Source organism: Camelus ferus, chromosome 23, assembly GCF_009834535.1.
Source record: "Camelus ferus isolate YT-003-E chromosome 23, BCGSAC_Cfer_1.0, whole genome shotgun sequence".
Classification (NCBI taxonomy): domain Eukaryota; kingdom Metazoa; phylum Chordata; class Mammalia; order Artiodactyla; family Camelidae; genus Camelus; species Camelus ferus.
The window spans coordinates 27607378-27630290 of record NC_045718.1 but is presented as its reverse complement, the minus strand read 5'-3'; the positions used below and the strand labels follow the sequence as shown (position 1 = coordinate 27630290).

Genomic DNA, 22913 nt, shown 5'->3' with positions numbered 1-22913 from the left:
GATACCACTCATCAGCCATTTCAAAACAGTCCTCCTTGTTATAGTTTGGCCCAGTATTGCTGTCAAATGAAACCAAAAGTTGGATAGAAAATCTGTGGGCTTTAGTCGGACTCAGATAACAGCTGAAGGCCATCTTGGATATTGGTTTCAAGATGAAAAGCAAACTCAGGAAGAACACTGGAAAGGCTGTCATCTATTTAAGACAGAACTTTGTCCTGATATTAAACAAAATACAGAAATACTCACATTGCCATCTTACCCCTACAGAGCCTTAATTCAAACAGGTAAATTACCAAGGCCTGAGGATTACATACCTTTTGAACGTAAGTTTCCTGCCACTACAAACAATGCTTTCTAAGGTAGAATTCAGTTAATAACACAAAAATTATTCAAGTGGGGATTTTGATGACACTGATGACTGCATCGGGGGGAATGTGCTGAGATCTTTTGAAATCATGCTTACATCCTAAAAGAGAATACCTAAAACGCCTAAAAAGACAAATTCTCAATCTTTCTTATACCTGGTTTTTAAATACTAAATCCACTGCCAATGAACTTTGATGAGCATCACATAAGTCCTTATAAGAATGCTAACAAGAGTGAGGTGGAGCTACAGCTCAGTGGTAGAGTGTGTGCTTAGCATTTATTGAGGTCCTGGGTTCAATCCTCAGTATCTCCATTAAAAAAAATTAATAATAAGTAAATAAAGCTAATTACCCTCCCCCAAAAAGGAAAAAAATTTACTTAAACAAACAAACAAACACTGAGCTATTGCGGGGAGGGGGAAAGGAATACTAACTACAAACATGTTTTGAGAGCTACTGTGTGCCAGGCACTGATCTAAGTACTTCTATGTATTAATGAAGGTTACTCTCCCAACCACCTCATGAGAGGTAAGAACTGTATCCCTACTTACACTTGAGGACACCAGCACCCAAAGAAAAAAGGCAGGCAGCCCCAGTCAGTGAGTGGTGGAATGGGGACCTGAACGCCATCAAGTCCATCTCAAAGTCCATGAACTCACCAACGACTCTGCTGCTTGGAACAAGGCCCTGTTCACAGTGAAATACAGACGGTGGTCATGGCTTTCTCGGGTAAGGAAAAGATATGCAGTATTTGATTAAGAAGGGGAGGAAAACAGCTTAATGATTAAAAGCACAAGCTTGGGCGGCAGAATGCCTGGGTTCAAACACTAAAGCGTCTCATTAGCTTTAAGATGCCGGCAAGTCACTTAACCTCTCTGTGTCTCAGTTTTCCTGTCTGTAAAATGGAGATGATACTAATACTACCTATCTTATAGGCTTGTTATGAGGATTAAAAGTGTTATTATTTGGCTGAGGTCTATCCTGATGGGGCTTTTTCTGTAGACCTACACATCATTGGCATGCCTCACAGAGTAAGTATGTGGTTTCCTTTACTCTCAGAACTACACGTTAGATCTGTGGGAAAGAACTACAAGACAGAGCTGCAAACTAAACTATGAAAAACCTAACAGTCAAACTTTTGATCTTAGGTATTGGCATATTCCAACAATCAGGACTGTTCTAGGGTATGACAGCTTAGGAGTAAATATGATTTGAACTTGATGCATGTTTAGAGGGTGTCTAAAATTCAGAACCAGGCAGATCCATCTCCTCTGATCCTAACTACAGTCCTAAAGTAAGCTGCTTGAGGAAATTTGACCCCAAAGTTTACAGGTGAGGAATTTCTGAAGTATGTTCATATTCCACTGGAGATCAAAGAAGCCCAACTAAAAGAATTGTGGACTGACTGACATGTCAAATGTGGATTGAGCAAAAAATCTTTTTGAAAGGGATATCTTGAAGATTATGACTAAAATATTGGAGAACTAAGGGGATGGACAGTGGAAGGAAGCAGAACACGTGAAATTCCTTAAAAATTTACTGACTTTAATTTTGCCTATGTTACACATAATTAAAAACCCCTTTACACATAAACAAAAATGTTATTATTTAAATAGCACTTAAAACATTGCCTGGCACACAGGCAGCAACATGTGCTTGTTTCAAAAAATTTTTGAGATCTTCCCTGCTGCCAAATACTATCTGACACAATACACACACCTGGACACATGTGGACTTCTATCTTGCAGGAACTTGATTCAGTGTGATTTATTACGTTCATCATAGAACACACACTCTCAAACTGATTAATATTCTGTGGATATTGTGGAAAGCTGCATTGGTCTCTGTATCCTCTAGCCTGTTTCTGATTCCCTAGTTCAGTAGTGGCATTTCCACAATACCCATCATCCAGGCCAAAGCCTTCCTACATTTGACTCAGCTCGCACCTTTGCCCCCTTGCACTCTGTTATTCTTCATGACCTGTGGATCCACTGTAGACAGTCCTATTATCTCAATCTCTTCTTTCTATTCCCATTGTCACTGCCAGATAAAGCCCTTATTAGGGTACCTTCAAAATGCTGAAATAGTCTCCTGATTAGTCTCCCCAGTCCAATCTCTTTCTTGCTCATCTAACAAACCCACCAGCACCAGACTAAGCTCCCACAATCCCTCTTACACCATGTGACTCATCTGCTCAAAACCCTACAATGCTTCTCCACTGCCCACAGGATGAGTTCTAAACCCCTGAGCCCAGGCCTCCACAACCTAGTCCCAGTAAATCTGCCTACGTTCATTTTCTACTGTTTGCCAACAAGACCCTCTGGGCTCTCTCTCCTCACAGGCTCCCGAAACATCATGCTCACTCCTCCCTCCCCGTTGTTGTTCGTACTTTTTGTCAGTCTCTGTCTCCCTCTCTTCAGCCCCTTCACCCATTCTACATTCATCTACTGACTCATTCATTAATTCAACAAACATTCGCTGAGACTTACTATGTGTGGAGGTGCCATAATGCGTAGGATTTTACTCCTGTTCTCAAAAACTCACCCATCAACTCCACTATCTTAAGAAATCTATTCTGTCTTCCCAGACCAAGCTTTCCAGGCTGGTCCAGCCCACACGGATCTCCTGATACAAGCTTTTTTCTACTGTCTTCTATTTTGAATTGTCTTATAAGTTAGTTCTATTTCCTCCAGTAAGATTATAATATTTTTGAGAAAGGGAGCAGATTTTAGTATCATTACCTCTCACTGCTCTTAGTATCCCTCACCTGCACACAGTAGGTGCATCATACTAACGACATTGAACTATTTTGGCCTTTTTAACTAAATTCATATCGCCTAATATAATCTAGGATTTACCTCCCTTAAATTAATCCTTAGGATTAAGAAGCCAATGCTTTAAAAGTCATAATATTCTCATCAAAGTTAATCCCTAAGATAATTTTAACAACGTCATGAGTTCCTTACTCTCACTTCCTGTATTCTCACCTAATGATGGATCAAGTCAAAATGGTCAAACTAGCGGCACATGGAAATGCTGTCTTAGTCTTCCCTACTCAAAATTACTTGCACTTCTGATTCTGTCTCAAGTGATTAGCAACTCTGAATCATTCAGGATTCATCTGTGAACTACTGAACTGAACAGAGACAGAACTCTAACTTTATATGGGAAGAGGGGAGGTGATCAATATGAGAATGGTTTCAAGGGAATGTCCATTGGGCTACTGACATTCAGGAAAAACAAATTTGCACATCAGCCTAGGAAAAGAGAATACCTAAAGGAAATATGTTGGCATATATAGGTGTACAGGTACTACGTATAATTTGTGTGTGTGTGTGTGTGTGTGTGTACACAGTTCAAGTACAAAGCAAATGGTACCATTAGCATAAAAAACTGAAACATTTTATGTGAATTCATATTCATTTGAGGCTGTATTATCCCTAACTTCACCAACTGAAAAGTTCTTCAAAGAAGGAATTTTGATAGACTCCTGAATCTTCAATCTAGTAACACACACTGACTTATAGTAATTGATAGCTCATGTTTTCCAGGTGGCATACCTTTCACTCTGGAAACACCCCATAAGGGAATAGAATGACTTCAATTTACAGAAGTATCATTATACTTTACAAAATCCTATAAGGCAATAATCCATCTCCCCTTAACCTACTGTTTGTCCACTTTTCCCCCCATGAAACAGAAACCACCCCAAAACCAAAATAATAATAGTAAATGACTCCTTTTAACTGGAATGATGGATTTTAAAGTATCCCCTAGAATTTCTGCATAACTGTTTTTAAATTATTAATCACTTTAAAAAGTCACTGCTATAAGTAGTAAATCACTGTCACCTTCTTCAGTCATATACTTGATCAGTTCTTCCTTAGAAAGAAACCCACGTTTAGCTGGATCTAATACCTAGGGGGAAAGGAAAGATAGAAATTATATTTTTATTTAGTGAATAAAATCTACTTAATGAATTTTTCATATAAATATAAATATATGTAAAATCTGGAGCTTACATACCTCAAAAGCTCGAAGAAGGATATCTTCTGGAATTGGTCTGTATCTAATTATGCAATAAAAGGATTAAATCTCACAGTACTTAGCTCAGTCTACATAACAAATGATCACATTTTTTAAAAGCTGCTAACATTCTAGGATAATGATACTTCCCTCACTGAAATATTTTTGGTTTTCTAGATAATAAAGTTAAAAGCACTCCCCACCCACAGGGAATACTCAGTTAAAAATCACTGGCATGCTTGATGTTATCTATTAGCTTTTTTCATCATTCTGGAAATCAGTTTATTTGGAAATAAAATTTCTACAGTAAACCAATTATGGTAAGCTAATGCTACACTTTCTCTAGAAAAATAATTAGAGTTAATTCTTATTTATCATCGATAATTCAAAACAGAAAATGATAAGAATGTTGATTTATGCTTTTTGTAGCTTATTTGCCCTTTAATTACACTTTGCTTATTAGATTAATATTGAAGTGGTTGATATTTCTGAGAACATACCAACCAGCAGTTCAGAAGTGTAGAGAAAAATTAGAAGGAAGTTATCCAAAGATAAACATTGGCTGCATATAACATACAAAGTGAAAAAGACAAGTATTTTGAAATTAATGTGATTCTAATCATTACTTTACCTTAACAATTGCATTTACATTCTTACCTTCTTTCCAGTAGAACTTCAGTCATCACTGGAAGAAATTTTTCATACCGAATGTATCCAGTGGGTTCTTCTTCCTCTACCTAAACATTCAACAGATAACAGCCACTTATTCATTCAACAAATGTATTGAGCAACTACTTTTTCCAAGCACTGTGCCAAGTGCTGGGCATTTGATAACGAGCATAATTGGGCATGGTCCCTGCTCATAGAGTTTATATTCTGGTAGTGGATTCATATAGTAATTCAAAAAACAACAAAGCTGAATGCCTAATTCTAAGTTTATGTAAGCACACTAAAGTAAAGGAGCAGGGGTCTACTAGAGCACAGAATAAAGGAAACTTCTACGCCAGATCATCAGGAAAGGCATTCTTGAGGAAATCACACTCGAGTTGATTTCTAAAGGATGAGTAGAAGGCAATTAGACAAAGACAGCAGTGAAGACACTCCCAATAAGATGAAAATGCGTGCTCTGAGAGCCTGCTGGAGGGTCTTAGAGGCCAGGATGCTGGAGAATAGAGAGCAAAGAGGAGAATGTTTTCAGATGAGGCTGGAGAGAGAAACAGGGACCAGGCCGTGCAGGGCATTATCATCCATGAAAGTGACTTTGGTTGTTATCCTAAGACCAATGGGAAATCACTGAAGGTCTCATAGATGTGTGTCTGAAAGATCACACTGGTTGTGGGTGAGGCGACTTCCACAGTAGTCTAAGCAGGTAAGATAAAGGCTTGGATTGGAGGGGTGGTCATGGAGAGAGAAGTGGATGGTTACAGGAAATATTTAAGAAGTAAAACCAGTCACACTTGGTTGCTGCATCTATTATGGGCAAGGATAAGAAAAAAAGAGGAGTCAAGGACAACTCTCCGGATTCTGACTTGCACAAATGCAATGCAGTGATGCTTTTCCCTGAGATAAGGAGCACTGGATAAGAAACCAGGTTAGGGGACCAATCATTAGCTTGAGGACCAAAATACATATCAAATCATTGTAATATTTATTAAGTAACTAGGTGGTCTGTGGAACATTGTTATACCACCACTAATTAAGAGAAGACTACACCTCAGAAAGAATCTTTGGTCCCTAGCACTGTTAGATGAGAGTAAGAAAGACTCATGCCTGTAAGGTTCACCTTTGATGGGATGGCTGAACAATACGCTATTGATTTTAACTTTCATGTCAGGCTATTTATGAGGAGCTGTAAATTTTCCACTCCCTTTCAAAAATCCTATTAAGAGGCTCACATATCCCAATTCAACAGTGGAGATTTTAAAAGATTTATTCTTTGAGCAAAAGGTAAGAAATCTATAGGTTGCTGCTAAGTGGAACACACTGTCATCAAATGACAACTATTTTTTAATGTTTATACTAGGTTCTCACCCAGTATGAGTGGAGCCCTTGGACTCTACTGTCAGCAAAAAATGTCATCCACATAATGACAGAATGATGCGTTTCAGAATTTCTGAGCCCATCAATACATGAACAATGGTTTTCAGCTGCCTTTAAATCCAAGACAAGCATTTTGCAAATTAATGTTCATATGGCTCTGATGTGCTTGAGTAGCACTCTGTAACTCCCAACTCCAGGAGCCTCTTAAAAATAAAATGTCAATCTCATAAGACTGCCTTCAGAAGGATAATTTTTAAATTAAAAGGTTGAGTTTCTATTCTGATTAGTCCAGAAACCTGCTCCAGAAGCCAGAGCAATGGTTTGATTCCCCTTCCTGCCACCCCCAACAAACTACTGCAGAGCAAACAGTTTTGACCTTGGAAATCAAAACTCCTCTTATTTTATGAGCATCCTCTTCAATCTACAAACTGTTTTTCGTTTTTTCAAAGGGAGTTTAACCCTACAGCACTCTCCCCATCATGTGAGAATTCACAAACACACATACATATGTGCCTCAAAATTCCTACCCCTTCACTCCCCCCCCCCAACACACACACAACTTCCACAAGCCTCTGGTACTCTGAACATAGGTGAAAACTCTGCAGATCATTCTGGCAGATCTGACAGATCTGACAGATCTGTGTAGTGCCAAAACTGCACAAAAGCAGTGAGTTAAAGCAGATCGCCAATGAATCAGGACAGAAGAATAGACATACATTTTCCTTAACTTTTTTTTTTTTAAAAAGAGGGATAATGAACAAACAGAGGGCTTGTGGTTAAAAAGTAAGAAGAAAAATATCTAAGTCCATCTTTAACTTGGGCGGGTCGTGAAAATCTATGACCCAACACTGTCCTCTAGAGGCCACATCTAATGCATTCTTTAGTATTAAAAGATGTATAAGCAATGGCATAAAAACAATATAATATGATATTTCTAAATACACCATTAGTGAACTGTATAATATATACCAGACACTAGATTATTTAAAATTGTATATTATTTAAATAAATCTATTTTAGAATAGTTTTAGATTTACAGAAAAGTTACAAAGCTAGTAGAGTTCCTATATACCCCACTTCCTCCAGTTTCCTCTAATTGTTAACCCTTACATGACTGTGGTACAACTATAGTTGGCTCATTGTCACAACTAATGAACCAATACTGATACAGTAGTACTCACTAAACTCCATGCTTTATTTGGATTCCATTGATTTTTATAAAAGGTATTTTGAAAATATGGTATATCGCTCTATCATAAAAGAGAAACAATAGGCAGAGGGTAGAATACCACTTCTGGCAATCTGGAAATGGGTGGCGGGAGTGGAGGATATGAGATGGTTCTATTATTTCTGGTGCAGGACAAACTAGTTAGCTTTATGAGGCCGTAAGTAAGATAGGACAAAAACACTACTTTCTAGAAATGTTATGCAATGATGGCTTAATGAATCTTTACATCACATATTAAAACTCCTTTAAGACTTAATAGAAATAAATCCAACATTAAAACCATACTTTATAGTATATTATATATGTGTATATATATACACACACATATACATATATAGGTATAGAGAGAGATATCAGTTGAGTTGCATTCCCCCAAAATTCATATGTTGGAGTCCTAACCCCTAGTACCTCAAAATGTGACTTAATGGGAGAGAAAGTATTTACCAAGGTAATCAAGTTAAAATGAGGTCATCAGAGTGGGCCCTAATCCAATATGACTGGTGTCTTTATGAAAAGGAGATATTTGGACACACAGACACGCACTCAGGGAGAACGCTGTGTGAACATAAAGACAAGTCATCTACGAGCCAAGGACAAAGGCATGGAACAGATCCTTCCCTCATAGCTAACAAAAGGAACCAACCCTGCCAATACCTTGATTCTGTACTTCTGACCTCCAGAACTATGAGACAATAAATTTCTGCTGTTTAAGCACTGTTTATTGTACTTTGTTATAACAGCTCTAGCAAACTATTTTATACACACACACACACACACACACACACACACACGTATATGTATATATATGCATGTGTATATAGTCTAAATATGTATGGTACATTTTAATCCAAATACTTTGAATCACTATCATGAAGCATAAGTCCCTACACTTATCAATGGGAGATTAGGAAAGCAGATATTCAAAATTCAGAACTTATTTTACAGAGTTGACAGAATATGATGTAGCCAGACCTACTTTCTCCAGGAGAAAATGCAATTAACGAACTTATAGTGAAATAAATTCAAGAAACATTCCCTAAATTATAGCAGACATGTTTGAAAAGACTAGCATTGCCATTTCTTCACTTGGAGCAAAGTCATACTGAAAAAATCCATTTGACTTCTGTACTAGTTAGGTTCTTTAAAAAAGAAAAAAGGATGTTGTCTTCCCATAGGAAAATATATTCACCATGTTAGACCAAGGATAGTTTAAAATACTCTGATTAAAACTCATCTCCCAGCATCCACATTTGTAATATGGGGAGGACAGTAATAACTACCTTACATGGTTGTTGTGAAGGTTACATGAGATCTAACATAAAGGTGTTTGTGAACCTTGAATTATTATAATTATTATTGTTATCAATAGTATGCATACTTCTGGCTCTATATCATGCAATGACACTTCGTCCTAAAAAAATCCATCTCTGGTGCTAAAATTCTTGACACATCCTCCTTTCTCCACCATATGGACCTGTTTTTGCAGAAGTCTGATCATGTCTCATAGCTGTAAAATGCCACATGGAATGTGGCGAGAGTGTATTAAATTACTAGGCTATCTAAGACCTTATCCCTTGCCCCTGGACCCCCACCTAGAGGACGGGGTAGTGGATTAGCAGCAGTGATGCCTCCACTTCTCCTATTGCCCTCATGCCTCTTTGCACCGATAGGAGAGGGAGAGGGACAGCCACCAAATGCCTCCCTCCTCTTCAAAAGACAAAGACAAACAAACCAAATGTGTCCTGTTACTATAAACATGAATGAGACCAAGTAAGTTATAACCTAGTTTGTTTCATCTAAGGGAAAGGTTAATGTGCCGAAAATAAGGTAATAATTAGAAAGCAACCTTGGCAGCATTTACGAATGCAAAGGAAATAAAACCTCTTTGCAGGATGATCCTCTGGCTTAGGTGTCAATTATCATTTATAGAGAATTCACCTTAACAGTGTGCCAGCAGATGTTCGCCTGGAAGACCTTATATACCTGGCTTCTCCTTCTCCAAAGAACTACAGCGGAGTAGGCCACCTGAAGAAATAGCACTGCTTCCTTGGCACACAAAGAGGCCCCCCTCCACAAGGCTAGCGCTGTGCCTTCAGACATTCCATAGTCTCTCTGCATCCTCTTCCTCAATATGGAGTGGTCTCAACATATATGTAAATACTGTGGGGTTTTTTTTTAAACAACATTTCTCTAAGACTCAAAGCATGAGGCAAATACTGTTTCTTACTCTATTTCAGTAAAAGTCAATATTTTTTAAACCAGTCCTTTTAAAAAATATTTTATTTGTCATTATATTATTTAATTATTTTATTTTGTGGGAGTAGGTGGATATAATTAGATTTATTTATTTTTAGAGGAGGTACTGGGGATTAAACCCATGCTAAGCATGCACTCTACCACTGAGTTATACCCTCCCCTCAAAGTCAATTTTCTTGATCTGTTTTGCATCTGAGGAAATTTGGGCACAGGGAGGTAAAGTGCCTGTCTTGGTCCTCAAAGTTGGTCAGGTGTTCTGATGGGATCACAGCCCAGAGTTCTTTCTCCCCACAGTGAAATCATCAGGCCATCTCTTTTCTCATTAAAGCATTATTTATTTTAATGCTGAACTCACAGGATGGGTGCAATAAAACACAGCAATATTTCATTTCTCCCCAGTGATATAACAATCAGTCAATAAATTGAACTATTTCATGCTTCACAAATCAAGATAATACCAGTAGTTAAGATGGTTTATAAAGCACCTACATTTCATCTAGTTCCAGGTCACCAAACAAGATATACATATGAATTTTTTAAACTACTTGTAGTAAAAAATATAAAAACCATGAGATATTTCAAGTTAGAATTGAACACCACACATACAAACTGACATAAATCATGTTTCAAAACTGAAACATGAATACAATTTTTAAAAATATTTCTCTACTTTGGGTAGAATAAAACAAAAAAATTCACTGGCATTTCCCAAAAATATTATCTTTACAAAGGAAAAATCTTAGACCTACCTACTTAAGAAAAAGTTTTACTCCAAACATTCTAGATGTGCTTGTGAAAAATTAGGCTATATAATTCTTTGGGGTTATAAGTCCCTTTCTTACTACTGGAAGTATCAAAAAAAGAATGAATCACCTTTTGGCTGGACCATGGGAGAGTCTAAGAATCAACAAGTGACTAAACCATGTAATCAAAAAGAGTCCCTTCCAACTGTGACTTTCTACAACTTGAAGTGATGGGGGAGTCAGTGGCTGTTAAGCCGTTAACTTCCCCTTTATCCTCTGGGATGGGGGTGGCGGGTAAGGGGCTCCAGCTGCACTAATTGTTTCACACCCTTCAGTTTCAGTTTCTCTCCGCCTAGGCACTGAGTGTTCCTCCCTAACTCCAGTACAGCCCTCTCCTATTTGACAGAGGCAGTAAGTGTTGAAGCAATGGTCCCCACTAAGGTACTCTTATTCCCATTTATACCAAAAGCAATAGCATAAAACTATGTTGCAATAAGTCTGGAGGAAAAGGTCTATCCTGGGTTGAGATTTGGTTAAGATTTGGTTAGCACAATAAATATCTGAATATTGTATAACATTTATTAGATCCACTGATATGTTTTAAATCACACTTATAACAACATGTTAATTTAAAAACTATCACTATTTTTATATTTTATAAAGTAATTTTATTCAAACTCTCAGTGTATCTTCAACAACACACTTTCAATTTCTAAGAGTTTGACTATTTTAGATGCTTCGTGTAAGTGGACACATGAAGTATTTATCTTTCTTGTGACTACCATTTTCACATAGCATAATATATTCAAGGTTCATCCATGTTGCAGTGTGACAGAATCTTCTTCTTAAAATGTTAGTTTTTAAATATTAGATAACAGTATGGAAAAATTATTTTGATGGAATATTGAAAAAGGTAAAATATTCTGGTTGTGTTTGAGTGATTGATGGATACAAGAGAGATCACTCCCCTACCATTTTCTTGTCCAATTTTAATCAGCATGTATTTTTGAAATAATGAAATCTTTGTAATAACATGGAAAATGTTTGTGGTATAATTAGGGGGGAAAAAGCAAAGTTCAGAATTATACATACTGAATTGAACCATAAGATTACTGTCATGTTAAAAACATGTACAGGAAAATAATACAGAAGGAAGTGCACTAAAACACAATGATGATTATATTAAGGTGATGGATTGTGGGCATGGCCAACATAGCAGAGTAGGAAGACCCTTAGCTCACATCTTCCCACAGGCACACCAAAATTACAACTACTTACAAAGCAACTCACTATGAAAATGACCTGAAGACTAGCAGAAAAGATTTTCTACAACTATAGATAAAAAGAAGGAACCACAGCAAGACAGGTAGGAGGGGCAGAGATGTGGTATTGTCAGGGCTCACACCCCCAGACAGGCAGCCCACAAACAGAAGGATAATCACAATTGCAGAGGTTCTCCCCAGGGAGTAAGGGGGCAGAGCCCCACATCAGGCTCCCCAGCTCAGTGGTTCTGCACTGGAAGATAAGTCCCCAGAACATCTGACAAGTGTATAGGAGAGTTGGAGGGCTGCAGGAAAGAGAGACTCCAATTCCTAAAGGGCACAGACAAAATCTCACTTGCTCTGAGTCCTAGCAGAGAGGCAGTAGTGTAAAAGGAGCCTGTGTCAGACCCACTTGCTAATCTTGGGAGAAACTCCCAGAGAGGCAGAAGGCAACTGCATCTCCCAGGGATGAAGACACTGGTGGTAGCCATTTTGGGGAGCTTCTTCCATCACAATGACACCAGCACTGGCAAGCATCATTCTGGAATCCTCCCCCTAGCATATTAGTGCTGGGGGCTTATCTACCCACCAGTCAGCTGGCAGCAGCCCCTGCCCACCCAGGCCATACAGACAGCTGCAGGTGGCCATACAGACAGCTGCAGGTGGACCCAGTCTTGCCATCCTGTGGACCCAAAGCAGTTGCCTCCCTTCACCAGGCTGTGCAGCCAACCACAAAGGAAGTTTACCCCACCCTCCCAGGACCATAGCCACTGTACAAGGCAGGGCACCACCTGGGCTGGGGACCAGCCATGCCTATCAGCATGCCCACAGTAGTCAGCCCTTCCACTACAGAAGGGTAAACGCAGTCCACATAGGGGGCATATAGCTCTGGTGACCAGAGGGGAGTGTGCTGCTGGCTCCTACATAAGTCTACTTCTCCAAGATCAGGAAGTAACACTGACCTACCCAATACATAGAAATAAACAAAAAGAATTAGGCTAAATGAAGATATTGTAACAAGAGACAAAGAAAGACATTACATAATGATAGGATCAACCCAACAAGAAGATGTAAAAACTGTAAATAAATATGCACCCAATATAGGAGCACTTAAATACATAAAGCAAATATTAACGGACATAAAGGGAGAAATCGACAGTAACACAGTAACAGTAGGGGACTCTAACATCACACTTACATCAATGTACAGATCATGTAGACAGAAAATCAATAAGGAAACACTGGCCTTAAATGAAACATTAGAGCAAATGGACTTAATTGATATATATAGAGCACTCCATCCAAAAGCAGCAGAATACACACTCCTTTCAAGCACACGTGGAACATTCTCCGAGACAGATCACACGACAGGCCACAAAACAGTTCTCAATAAATTTAAGAAGACTGAAATCCTATCAAGCATCTTTTCCAATCGTAACAATATGAGACTAGATATCAACCACAAGAAAAAAACTGTAAAAAACACAAACATTTGAAAGCTAAACATATGCTACTAGACAACCAATTTCCTTGAAGAAGTCAGAGGAAACCAAAAAATACCTGGAGACAAATGAAGAAGGAAACACAACAATCCAAAACCTATGGGCAAAAGCAGTTCTAAGAGGGAAGTTTACATCAATACAAGCCTACTTTCAGGAAAAGAAGAAAAATCTCAATCTAACCTTACACCTAGAGGAACTAGAAAAAGAAGAACAACAAAACACAAAGTTAGCAGAAGGAAATAAACCATAAAGATCAGAGCAGAAATAAATGAAACAGAGACTAAAAAAAAATAGAAAAGATAAATAAAACTAGGAACTGGTTCTTTGAAAAGATACACTAAATTAATAAACCTTTCGCCAGACTCATCAAGAAAAAAAGAGAAGGCCCAAAGTAAGAAAATCAGAAATGAAAAGCAGTTACAACTGACAACACAGAAATACAAAGGCTCATAAGAGATTCCAATTACACATCAATAAAATAGACCATCTAGAAAAAAAATGGATAAATTCCTAGAAATATACAATCTCCCAAGACTGAATCAGGAAGAAATAGAAAACTATCTGCAGAACAACCATTGATGAAAAAGGCTGGAACCTACCCAGAAAAGATCTTCTACAGCTAAAAACATAAAGAAGGAATCACAATGAGACGGGAAGGTGAGGCAGACTCACACTATAATCAAGTCCCATATCGCCAAGTAGGCAACCCAGAAACAAGAATAATTATATTGCAGAAGTGCTCCCATAGGAGTGAGAGTTCTGAACCTTAGGTCCAACTATAAAATAAATAAGCCATGGGGATGTAATATACAGCATAATGAATATGGTATTTATGGAATATTATGGAATATGGTTATTATAATTATATTGTAGTAACTTTGTGCAGGGACAGATGGTCATTAGACCTATCATGGTGACCATTTCACAATGTATGCAAATGTCTTATCATTACGTAGTACACTTGAAACTAACATAATATTGTACATCAACTACATTTCAATGTTTTTTAAAAAGGACAGAAATATACAGGGATATGGTTACAAAACATTGGTCAACATTCAAATTTAAAAAGTGATGGATTATCAGAAAGAATTTTTTATGTTTATTTAAAATTTTTCTGTAATGTGAATATTACTTATACAATAAAATTTTTGAAATAAAAACTTATTAGTCTATTGTCATGGTTGTGTTCTACATAAAGTTATGAAACATATTTATTTATAAATATTAAATTACAGATTTCCCTGGGTCATTTTCATGCTGTTGATCACTGCTTTAGTACCATTTGCTATTTTTCTTCCAACTACAAATAAGCAATACTTTCAGTGTAGTCTTTGTATAAAACATTCCCCTCAACTCTCCCCAACCTTCAAATATACCTTTTTCCATTCACAAGTAATGGCTGGTGGCCATGAATCGCCAAAGTACCTCCAGGTCTACAATTCTTTAACTCCATCATTGAACATTAACACAAATTAAAGCCGATCTAATCCATTCTCCCACCTTCCGCAATTCAAGGATTTGTAGGAAAAATAACAGACAAAAATATTTCACATCCCCAAGAACTTCAAAATAAAAAACAATTACCCCTACCCTTTCTCAATCTCTGAGAAGCTTGGTACAGTCAGATTCTGAATGATGTGACATCTCGGGGCTCATCTGATGAGAATGGTGTAGATCAGGTCTAGACGGACAGAAATCCACACTTCACAAGTATGTGGATTATGCAGATCCCGTTCCACTAACTAAAGAGCCACTTCTAAAGTTTCAAAGAGAAAAAAATTCTGAAGATACTTAACCAATTAAAAATAATGAGAAACTGTGATTTGGGATCTCGGGGGCTTGTGGTATGTCAGGTATGGTATGATATTTTCATCCAAGATGAAAAACGTAGAAAATGACTAAGCAGGATCATCACATTGCATCACATTATTTTAACTGGTTACTGGGGAGTATCTATCACACTTTGACATCATAAAGTCTTCTCACCAGTATTAATTTAACATTAAATCACTGACCACAGATATATAAAATACTACTGGACATTTATTTGTGGGTGAGTCTCTCCATTCAGCTAAATGAATAGAACCAAATACAATCTCAAATACTTAAATGTCCATGTACTTAAAATTTTGATGTTCACAATTGTTAAAGTATTCAAAACTATCTTAAGCCAAATTAAGATGGGACTTTTTCAGTTTTCCTATGCCGCTAACCTTGGTACCTGACACACAGTACCAATGCTCAATTACTATTTGTTGAATGAATGAGTACCAGCTCACAATAGTTTTTAGTAACTTTTATTACTGTAACCTTGGAATTTTTGAGCACATGAATCAGACCTATTATAAAACTCTTCACTCAAGTAGCTCTTTAGTTCTTTGGAAGTCTAAATTTCCACATTTGCTATTATTCTGGTACTAGGTCCTGCAAGTAGAGTCTAATAATTGTGTTAAGCTATGTTAAGTATAAGAGGCAGAAGAGAAAAGTGTAAAAAACATAATTACAACCAGAATATTCTCAGGCCTATAGGAAACAGTAGAGAAGGTTCTTGAACCAGTATGTCAGATCATTCTAGGTGCTAAGGATGCAATGGTGAACAAAACAGATACACCTTGTGCCTTCAAGAAGCTTATGTTTTAGAGAGGAGAGACAGATAGATAAGTAGATTAATTTTAGACTGTGTTGAATACTACTGAAAAAAACACAAAGGGATGGATTCTCAAATCAGACTTACCAGAATCAGAGATCTTACCTAGTATCAAACTTTCAGGAACAGATTCACCAGACATACATGAAACACGGGGCAGTTTAGAATGCCAACATCATCTCCAAGATCCTTTCTTGCCACATGAAGACTCACTCTGGCCCAGATCTAACACACAAGGTCACTAAGTACTGTGTGTACTTGGATATAGAGCATCCCAGAGTAGAAGTAAGAGCAAGAACAAAGAATGACTATAAGTATATTTAACATCACCCACAACAGCAAGGAAACCAGTATGTAAGCAAGAGCAATGGTAGGAAATCATCAGCATGCGGCACCTAGGGTCTTTTAAGCTATAAAAAGTAAAAGTACTTTGGATTTTTCTTCTAAGTGAGTTGGCAACCTCAGAGTTAGGGTATTCTTTTTGTAGTTACCCTTAATATTTAAAGGTGCTTACTTACTACAATCCAAAGTTTGTATTATATCATACATGCTACAATTGTCCAGTGTTCTAGTCCTAACATTTCATAATGATCTCTTTCAAAAGATTATTTAATGATCTGGATGTATGCTACTTTTCTCTGGATTATTGCTGCTATTTTCTATTGAATGGTTATCAAATACCAGTGGAATTATGGGTTAAGAAAGTAAATTGCACATATGCATCTAATTTCACTTTCTCTTTCAAACCTCATTAAAATTGCACTAAAGGAATTATTTTTTAAATAATCATAAACCTACTGAGAGGTAGGGAGAAAAAGAAAGGATTCAAGAACAATAAAAGTTTGGAAGCTGGAAAGCAGATGAATAAGTGACAATGATCTATTAGACCCAAAAAACTGAACCCCAAGCCAGCAGTGGGTAAGAAATTCTCAAGCACCAGTTACTTCTGGAAATTGAGGTGAAGGGAAAAGGAACTAAAATTAGGGGCTCTAGGGCAAGCTGTTTGAAAACTAAAGCATTAAATCACCTCTCAGTTTCTCCCATAGGGTGACTGTCTCTCCCCATCTCTGCAAGAGTCTAGAGATTTCTATTTTGCAGAGAATAAACAGAAGGTGTCTAAACCAGAAGTTGGATGCTTCTGTCTCCCAGGCAGATGGGAAGACTCATTCCTGGGGAATCAAACCCGCACAAAAGAAAATTCTCAAAGACTCTGATGTTAGTGATTCCCACATTACCCAAAGATGTAGTTTAAAGCTGACAAGCTCCACACATGTGTTTGTTATGAGCTTGACACTCAAGGTTTATTCAACATAGGATTATGCAAAGATAAGAAAATGTCAAACTATCATTAATATCTTTAGATGTAGGAAACAAGAACAGGATGCTATTCAGAAAGAAACAAAGAACAAAAACAAGCTAGAAACTAAAAACAGAACATAAATGATAAACTCGATAAATACATCGTAAGAGAAAGTTTAAGAAATCTGCCAGAGAATAGAACCAAAACAAAAAAACAGAGATGGAAAATAGAAGAGTGAAAAATAAGAAAACTAGTAGTCTGGAGGCATACAATGAATAAGTGGTGCTTGAAAGACAAAGCAAAGAAAAAGAGTGGACAGTTAGAAATCATTAAATTTCTTGGAACCAAAGGATGTAAGCTGCCAATCTGAAAGTCTCACTAAGTACCTAACACTTTGATGAAAATGGATCCACACCAAGGTAAATCACTGTGACATTTCAAACACTGAAGACAAAAGAAGATTCTCCAGACTTCCAGAGAGCAGGGGGCGGGGGAGGGAGAGTTTACATACAAAGGATGGAAATCAGAATGGAACTGCACTATCTCAGTAGCATACCCAGAGCGAAATAACAAGGAGAGATATCTTCAAAATTCTTAAAGACTTGAATGTAGAATTCTCTACCCAGCCAAAGACTACCATAGTTAACTTCAGACATCCAAGGTCTCAAACATTTTACCTCCAAGGCACTCTTTTTCAGGAAGCCACTGAATAATGTGCCAAAATCCTAAAGGAACCGGAAGCAGGAAAACTTGGGACACAAAGAAATCTAACTCAGAAGAGGGAAAACAAAGGTTCCCAGGAATATCACAGAGATCCCAGAATGACAGCTGTGCACCAGACAGAGGTCACCGGTTCTACACCAAGGCTGTTTGACTGCAGAGATAGATATGTTGAGGACTACATTAGCACGATCTCCCCTGCCACTGTATCATCTTTTTACCCAAGGACTGAATTCTAGGATAAGCCTGGCCCAGTTCTGACCTATCACTGACCTATCTTACTGGCAAAGTTTCTCCTCACTCTTCCATGACCCACTGCTTGGACCTGACGAGGACCTTCATTTCATCCCTAAGTAGTTTTCTTCTTTGATATAATCCTCAAAGTTAGACATAGGCCCTGACGAGCTTAGAGACAGAAAACGCGAAGCAGCCAAGTCTCTTTGATGCATTCTACTGGACATTTAACACGGTTCACATTACAGCTTTTCTGATGACAGTGATGGCAGCTATGAAAATGTGCCTCTTCGATCCCCGGCTGCAGTAACCATAACTGAATGATGACCCTAACCACTGTGTTCGAGCCAAGCCACACTTCTCATGGGCTGCTCCCAGCCAGTATCAGAGTGTGGAAGGGATACTAAGTAAGTCCCATTCCAAGAAGGGGGCTCCTCCGATGGGCAGATCTGGAGTGAGACCTCCCCACTGCCTTTCCTTCTAGAAGTGCTGCAGTCCAAGGCTTTTCCCACCCAACCTTCCTTCCTTCCTTTCTTCCTCTCACTCTTTGACAGGGGTCAAACCTGCGTTGCATTCTGATGGCTCTCCAAGCCTCCCGACTGATTTCCCTTCACAGGTGTTTTCCCCAATAAATCTCTTCAACATCTAATGCCTAGTGTTTGCTTCTCAGAGTACCCAAAGCATATCACAAGTGGTGTCAGGAGTGATCTGAGACAACAGGTAGTAAGATGGAGTTCTGAGACAGGTTCACTCCCTGTCAAGGAGGCAAAAAGGATGCTCGTGCTAAGCAGTATTTGGGACACAGATAGTCTCTGGCAGTCCCCTGCTAAAGATTTAACTGGAGGTGATCTGGGAAAATCCTAGTGAAAAGGAATGCCCTTGCAGGTGCTATGATTCAAGCATTTGAAAGATGGGGGGTGGGGGGAAGTAATGCCTCCAAAGCAGCAAATTTGGCTTTAAGTGGTGTTGATGCCCTGAAGAGGAATCATGAGAAACTGAGGGCCTGTTGTCAAGCAGCACCAGATGTGGGAGCCAGAGGGCCTCTTTGATAGCTTACAAAGAAGCCCCTATCAACTTCAGTAAAAGAGCAGACTCGCTTAGGTAACATGTAAAACTGGCGTGACAAAATTCTATAAAGGCTGAGGTAGTAAATATTTTAGGCTCTGAAGGGCATATAAAATCTTCATTGTACATTCTTCTTTGTTTATTTTTATAACCCTTTAAAAATGTAAAAACCATCCTTAGCTCACAGGCAGTAAAAAACAGGCTGTGGGGAGGACCTGGTCTGTAGGACATAGTTTGACGTCCTTCAGATAGAAGCTATGAACATCAGGACTGACTGCACAGCCGAGTATTTAAGTGCAACAACCCAGCACACTGAAGCACGGGGTGGAGGCACTCAGGTGGGGTCCCTGAGGGCACTGGCTGGTCAGATGCTCTGGACACTGTGGGCTGGACGCACCCATACCTAGCAGGACACAGCTCCTGTGCTGTCCCGCAGAACACTCTCCCTGACAACACAGCAACAGTGCCCCCCCAGGAACTGCCCTCACCTCCTCGCCTAGCAAGGAAACTGAACACTTGGGTTAAATTCTAGAATAACCTGGCTGGGGAAGTGCTGGTCTGATAAGGGGGGAAAGAGACTCTATTCTGAAACAGCAAAAGGAATTAGCCAGCATGAACGAGAAGGTGCAAGGGGAGGGACCCTGAGACTGGTCAGAGTGCTGGATGAAGGAGGCTGCATTATGTGACAGAATATGCAAAAAATCATTGACTTTGGGTACTTTCTCAGGACGCAGAATCAAATACCTTGGCAAAGACAACAGAAGATGGGGCACACTTGCTGCTATGGTGGTTGTTAGATACCTGGAACAAGTTAATAATCAGCACTGAGTGGAGTGAAAAAGCCAAACTGATAAAAGGGGAGGGCTGGAATGGACAGATTATGAATCAAAACACCAACTAGAGGATTATGTCCCACGGGCAGGCTCAGAGGATGCACTGCTCACCAAGGACATCAAGAATGTGCTATGAGAAAGGTAGTGGCATCACTAAGGAGTTCTGTGATGGTCCTCCTCTGCGTGCCATGGCTGACTAGAACAGGCACACAAGGATTTGGACTTATTAATAACCATGGAACCACCCTTATGCCCAAGTAATAGGAGTCAGGCAGAGCTGTTTAAGCACAGAATCTAAGAGGCCACATATAATGACCAGTAAGGTTAAAGAGGGAGGCAAGAGAAATTACAGAGATAAACAGAGTACATGATATGCTTAGGGGCAAAACAGACCAGTAGCTAATAAGGATTCTGTTTAACAACTAAAATCAAAATAGGACAGCAAAAAAAAAATGTTACAATGAAAATATGTATGTTCCCATATAACTGAAAAATTGTGCTCTACACTGGAATTTGACACAACATTGTAAAATGACTATAACTCAATAAAAAATGTTTAAAAAAATCAAAATAAGGCAAGAATGGAGGAACAGAGGACTAAGGATGGTCACCCCCCTCAAAAGTCATGACCTCTGCTTAATTCCTAAACCTCAGTTACTTTTCATACCCAGAACCCACTGACTGAAGAAGTAGCAAAAAGTCGTTCATAATATTCCTTTCTTATGTTTTCTACCTGTGTTACTGAGGTATAATTTACATGCAATAAAGTTTACTCATTTCAAAGTGTTGGTTTGAATTAGTTTTGGCAATATTATCATCAGATCATCACCACCCCTACCACAATCAAGATACAGAAGATGTCTTTGATTATAAAGTTAACTCCTTTGCACTTAGATGCATTCTCTCCTCTAACTCCTGGCAACAACTAGTCATTCTGACACCAGAGTTTTGCCTTTCCTACAATTTCACGTACGTGAAATCACACAATACAGTCTTTTGCTTGACTTCCTTCACTAAACATACTCTTGTTGAGGTTTATCCCTGTTGTGTGTGTATCACTATTTTGTACCTTTTTATTGCTGAGTAAAGCAGTAGTCCATAGTACTTTTTATTTATCCATTCCCCAGTTGATGGACGTTTAAGTTGTTTTCAGTTTTTTGGCTACTATGATTAGTGCCATCATGAACATTTGTTTGTAAGTCTTTGTGTGGACATGTATTTTCATTTTTCTGGGGTAAATAATTACAGTTGGGATTGCTAGGTTGTATAATAAGTGTATATTATTTAAGACACTGACAAGCTGTTTTCCAAAGTGATTGTAACATTTTGTATTTCTACCAGCAATGTGTAAGAGTTTAAGTTTGCCAGCATTTAACATGTTCATACTTTCAAATTTTAGCCTAGAATGTGGATGTGTAGTGGCATCTCATTGTCCCCAACAACTAGAGATGTTCATTATCTTTTATGTGCTTACTGGCCATTCATACATTATCTTTTATGAAATGTCTACTTCAATCTTTGGCTATTTTAAAAATTAGGTTGATTGCTTTCTTAATATTAGTTGAAACAGACATTCATATATTCTGGATACAATATCAAATAAATTACTTTTTAAATATTTTCCCCCAATCTGTGACTTGTACTTTTTTGTTTTGTTTTTTTACTCTGTCACTTGAAGGGCAAAAATTTTTAATTCTGATGAAATTAATCACTGTTTTTCCTTTATGGTTCACACTTTTTTGTGTCTGATCTAAGAAATCTTTGCTAACTGAATGTCCTAGTCTTCTCTATGTTTTCTCCTAGAAGTTTTATAGTTTTAGTTCTCATTTTCAGCTCTATGACCCATTTCAAGTTAACTTCTGTGTATGGAGTAAGAGTGTTGAAGTTTGTTTTCTTTCTATTCAGATGCCCCTTTGCTCCAACATTATTTACTGAAATGATTATCCTTTCTTCATTGAACTACCTTGGCACTTTTGTCAAAGATGTAAGTGTGGTTCTACTTCTGGATTCTCTAGACCATTTCATTGATCTATACATGTATCTGTACACAAATATCACACTGTCTTGATCATTGCAGCTTCATAGTAAATCTTGCAATCAGGTGGTATAAAGCCAACTTTGCCCGTTCTTGTCAAAATTATTTCATTTGTTCTAGGTCCTTTACTTTTCCATTCAAATTTTAGAATCAGCTTGTAAATTTCTTCAAAAAAGCTTGCTATGATTCGGTTGAAAATGTATTGAATCTATAGATCAATCTGAGAAAAAGTGCCATCTTAAAAATATTGAGCTTTCCAATTCACAAACATGTATATCTACCTTTTATTTAGATCTTAATTTCCCTATACAATGTTCGCTATTTTTAAAGTATGTATCACTTATCTTTTGTTAAATTTATTCATTAGTTCACTTTTTATGCTACTGTATATAGAACTGTTTACTCAATTTCATTTTTCTAATTGTTAATTTCTAGTTTATAGAAATACAATTAATTTTGTATGTTGACCTTATAGCCTATGACCAGGCTAAATTCATGTACTGGTTCTAATAGCTTTTTGGTAAATTTCTTACGATTTTCTACATGAACAATCATGTTGTTTAACATACAGAGAGTTTTACTTTTTCTTTTCCAGACAGTGTATCTTTTATTATTGTTTCTTGCCTCACTGCACTGGCTAGGACTTCGAATACA

General features: G+C 37.9%; 1 protein-coding gene, 1 long non-coding RNA gene and 1 other non-coding gene across 4 annotated transcripts in view; 2 read left to right on the top strand and 1 right to left on the bottom strand.

Annotated features, from left to right (window-relative positions):
- EFCAB2 (EF-hand calcium binding domain 2) overlaps window positions 1-22913 on the bottom strand; it is a 71839-nt gene that overhangs the window by 5594 nt on the left and 43332 nt on the right. Inside the window, exons 4-6 of one of the 2 annotated variants that reach the window (XM_032466559.1) lie at window positions 5049-5128; window positions 4392-4434; window positions 4217-4283 (exon numbers count right to left, since the gene is read on the bottom strand). In XM_032466559.1, coding sequence (XP_032322450.1) covers window positions 4217-4283; window positions 4392-4434; window positions 5049-5128 — 190 coding nt within the window. The remainder of the gene's footprint in view (window positions 1-4216; window positions 4284-4391; window positions 4435-5048; window positions 5129-22913) is intronic. The other variant, XM_032466560.1, reaches the window with a different exon arrangement.
- LOC116659443 lies at window positions 1334-1465 on the top strand. The gene has a single exon (XR_004314836.1). It is a non-coding gene; the product is annotated as a small nucleolar RNA SNORA18 (small nucleolar RNA).
- Window positions 3312-22282, top strand: LOC116659257. The gene is made up of 3 exons (XR_004314499.1): window positions 3312-3322; window positions 7199-7203; window positions 22006-22282. It is a non-coding gene; the product is annotated as an uncharacterized LOC116659257 (long non-coding RNA).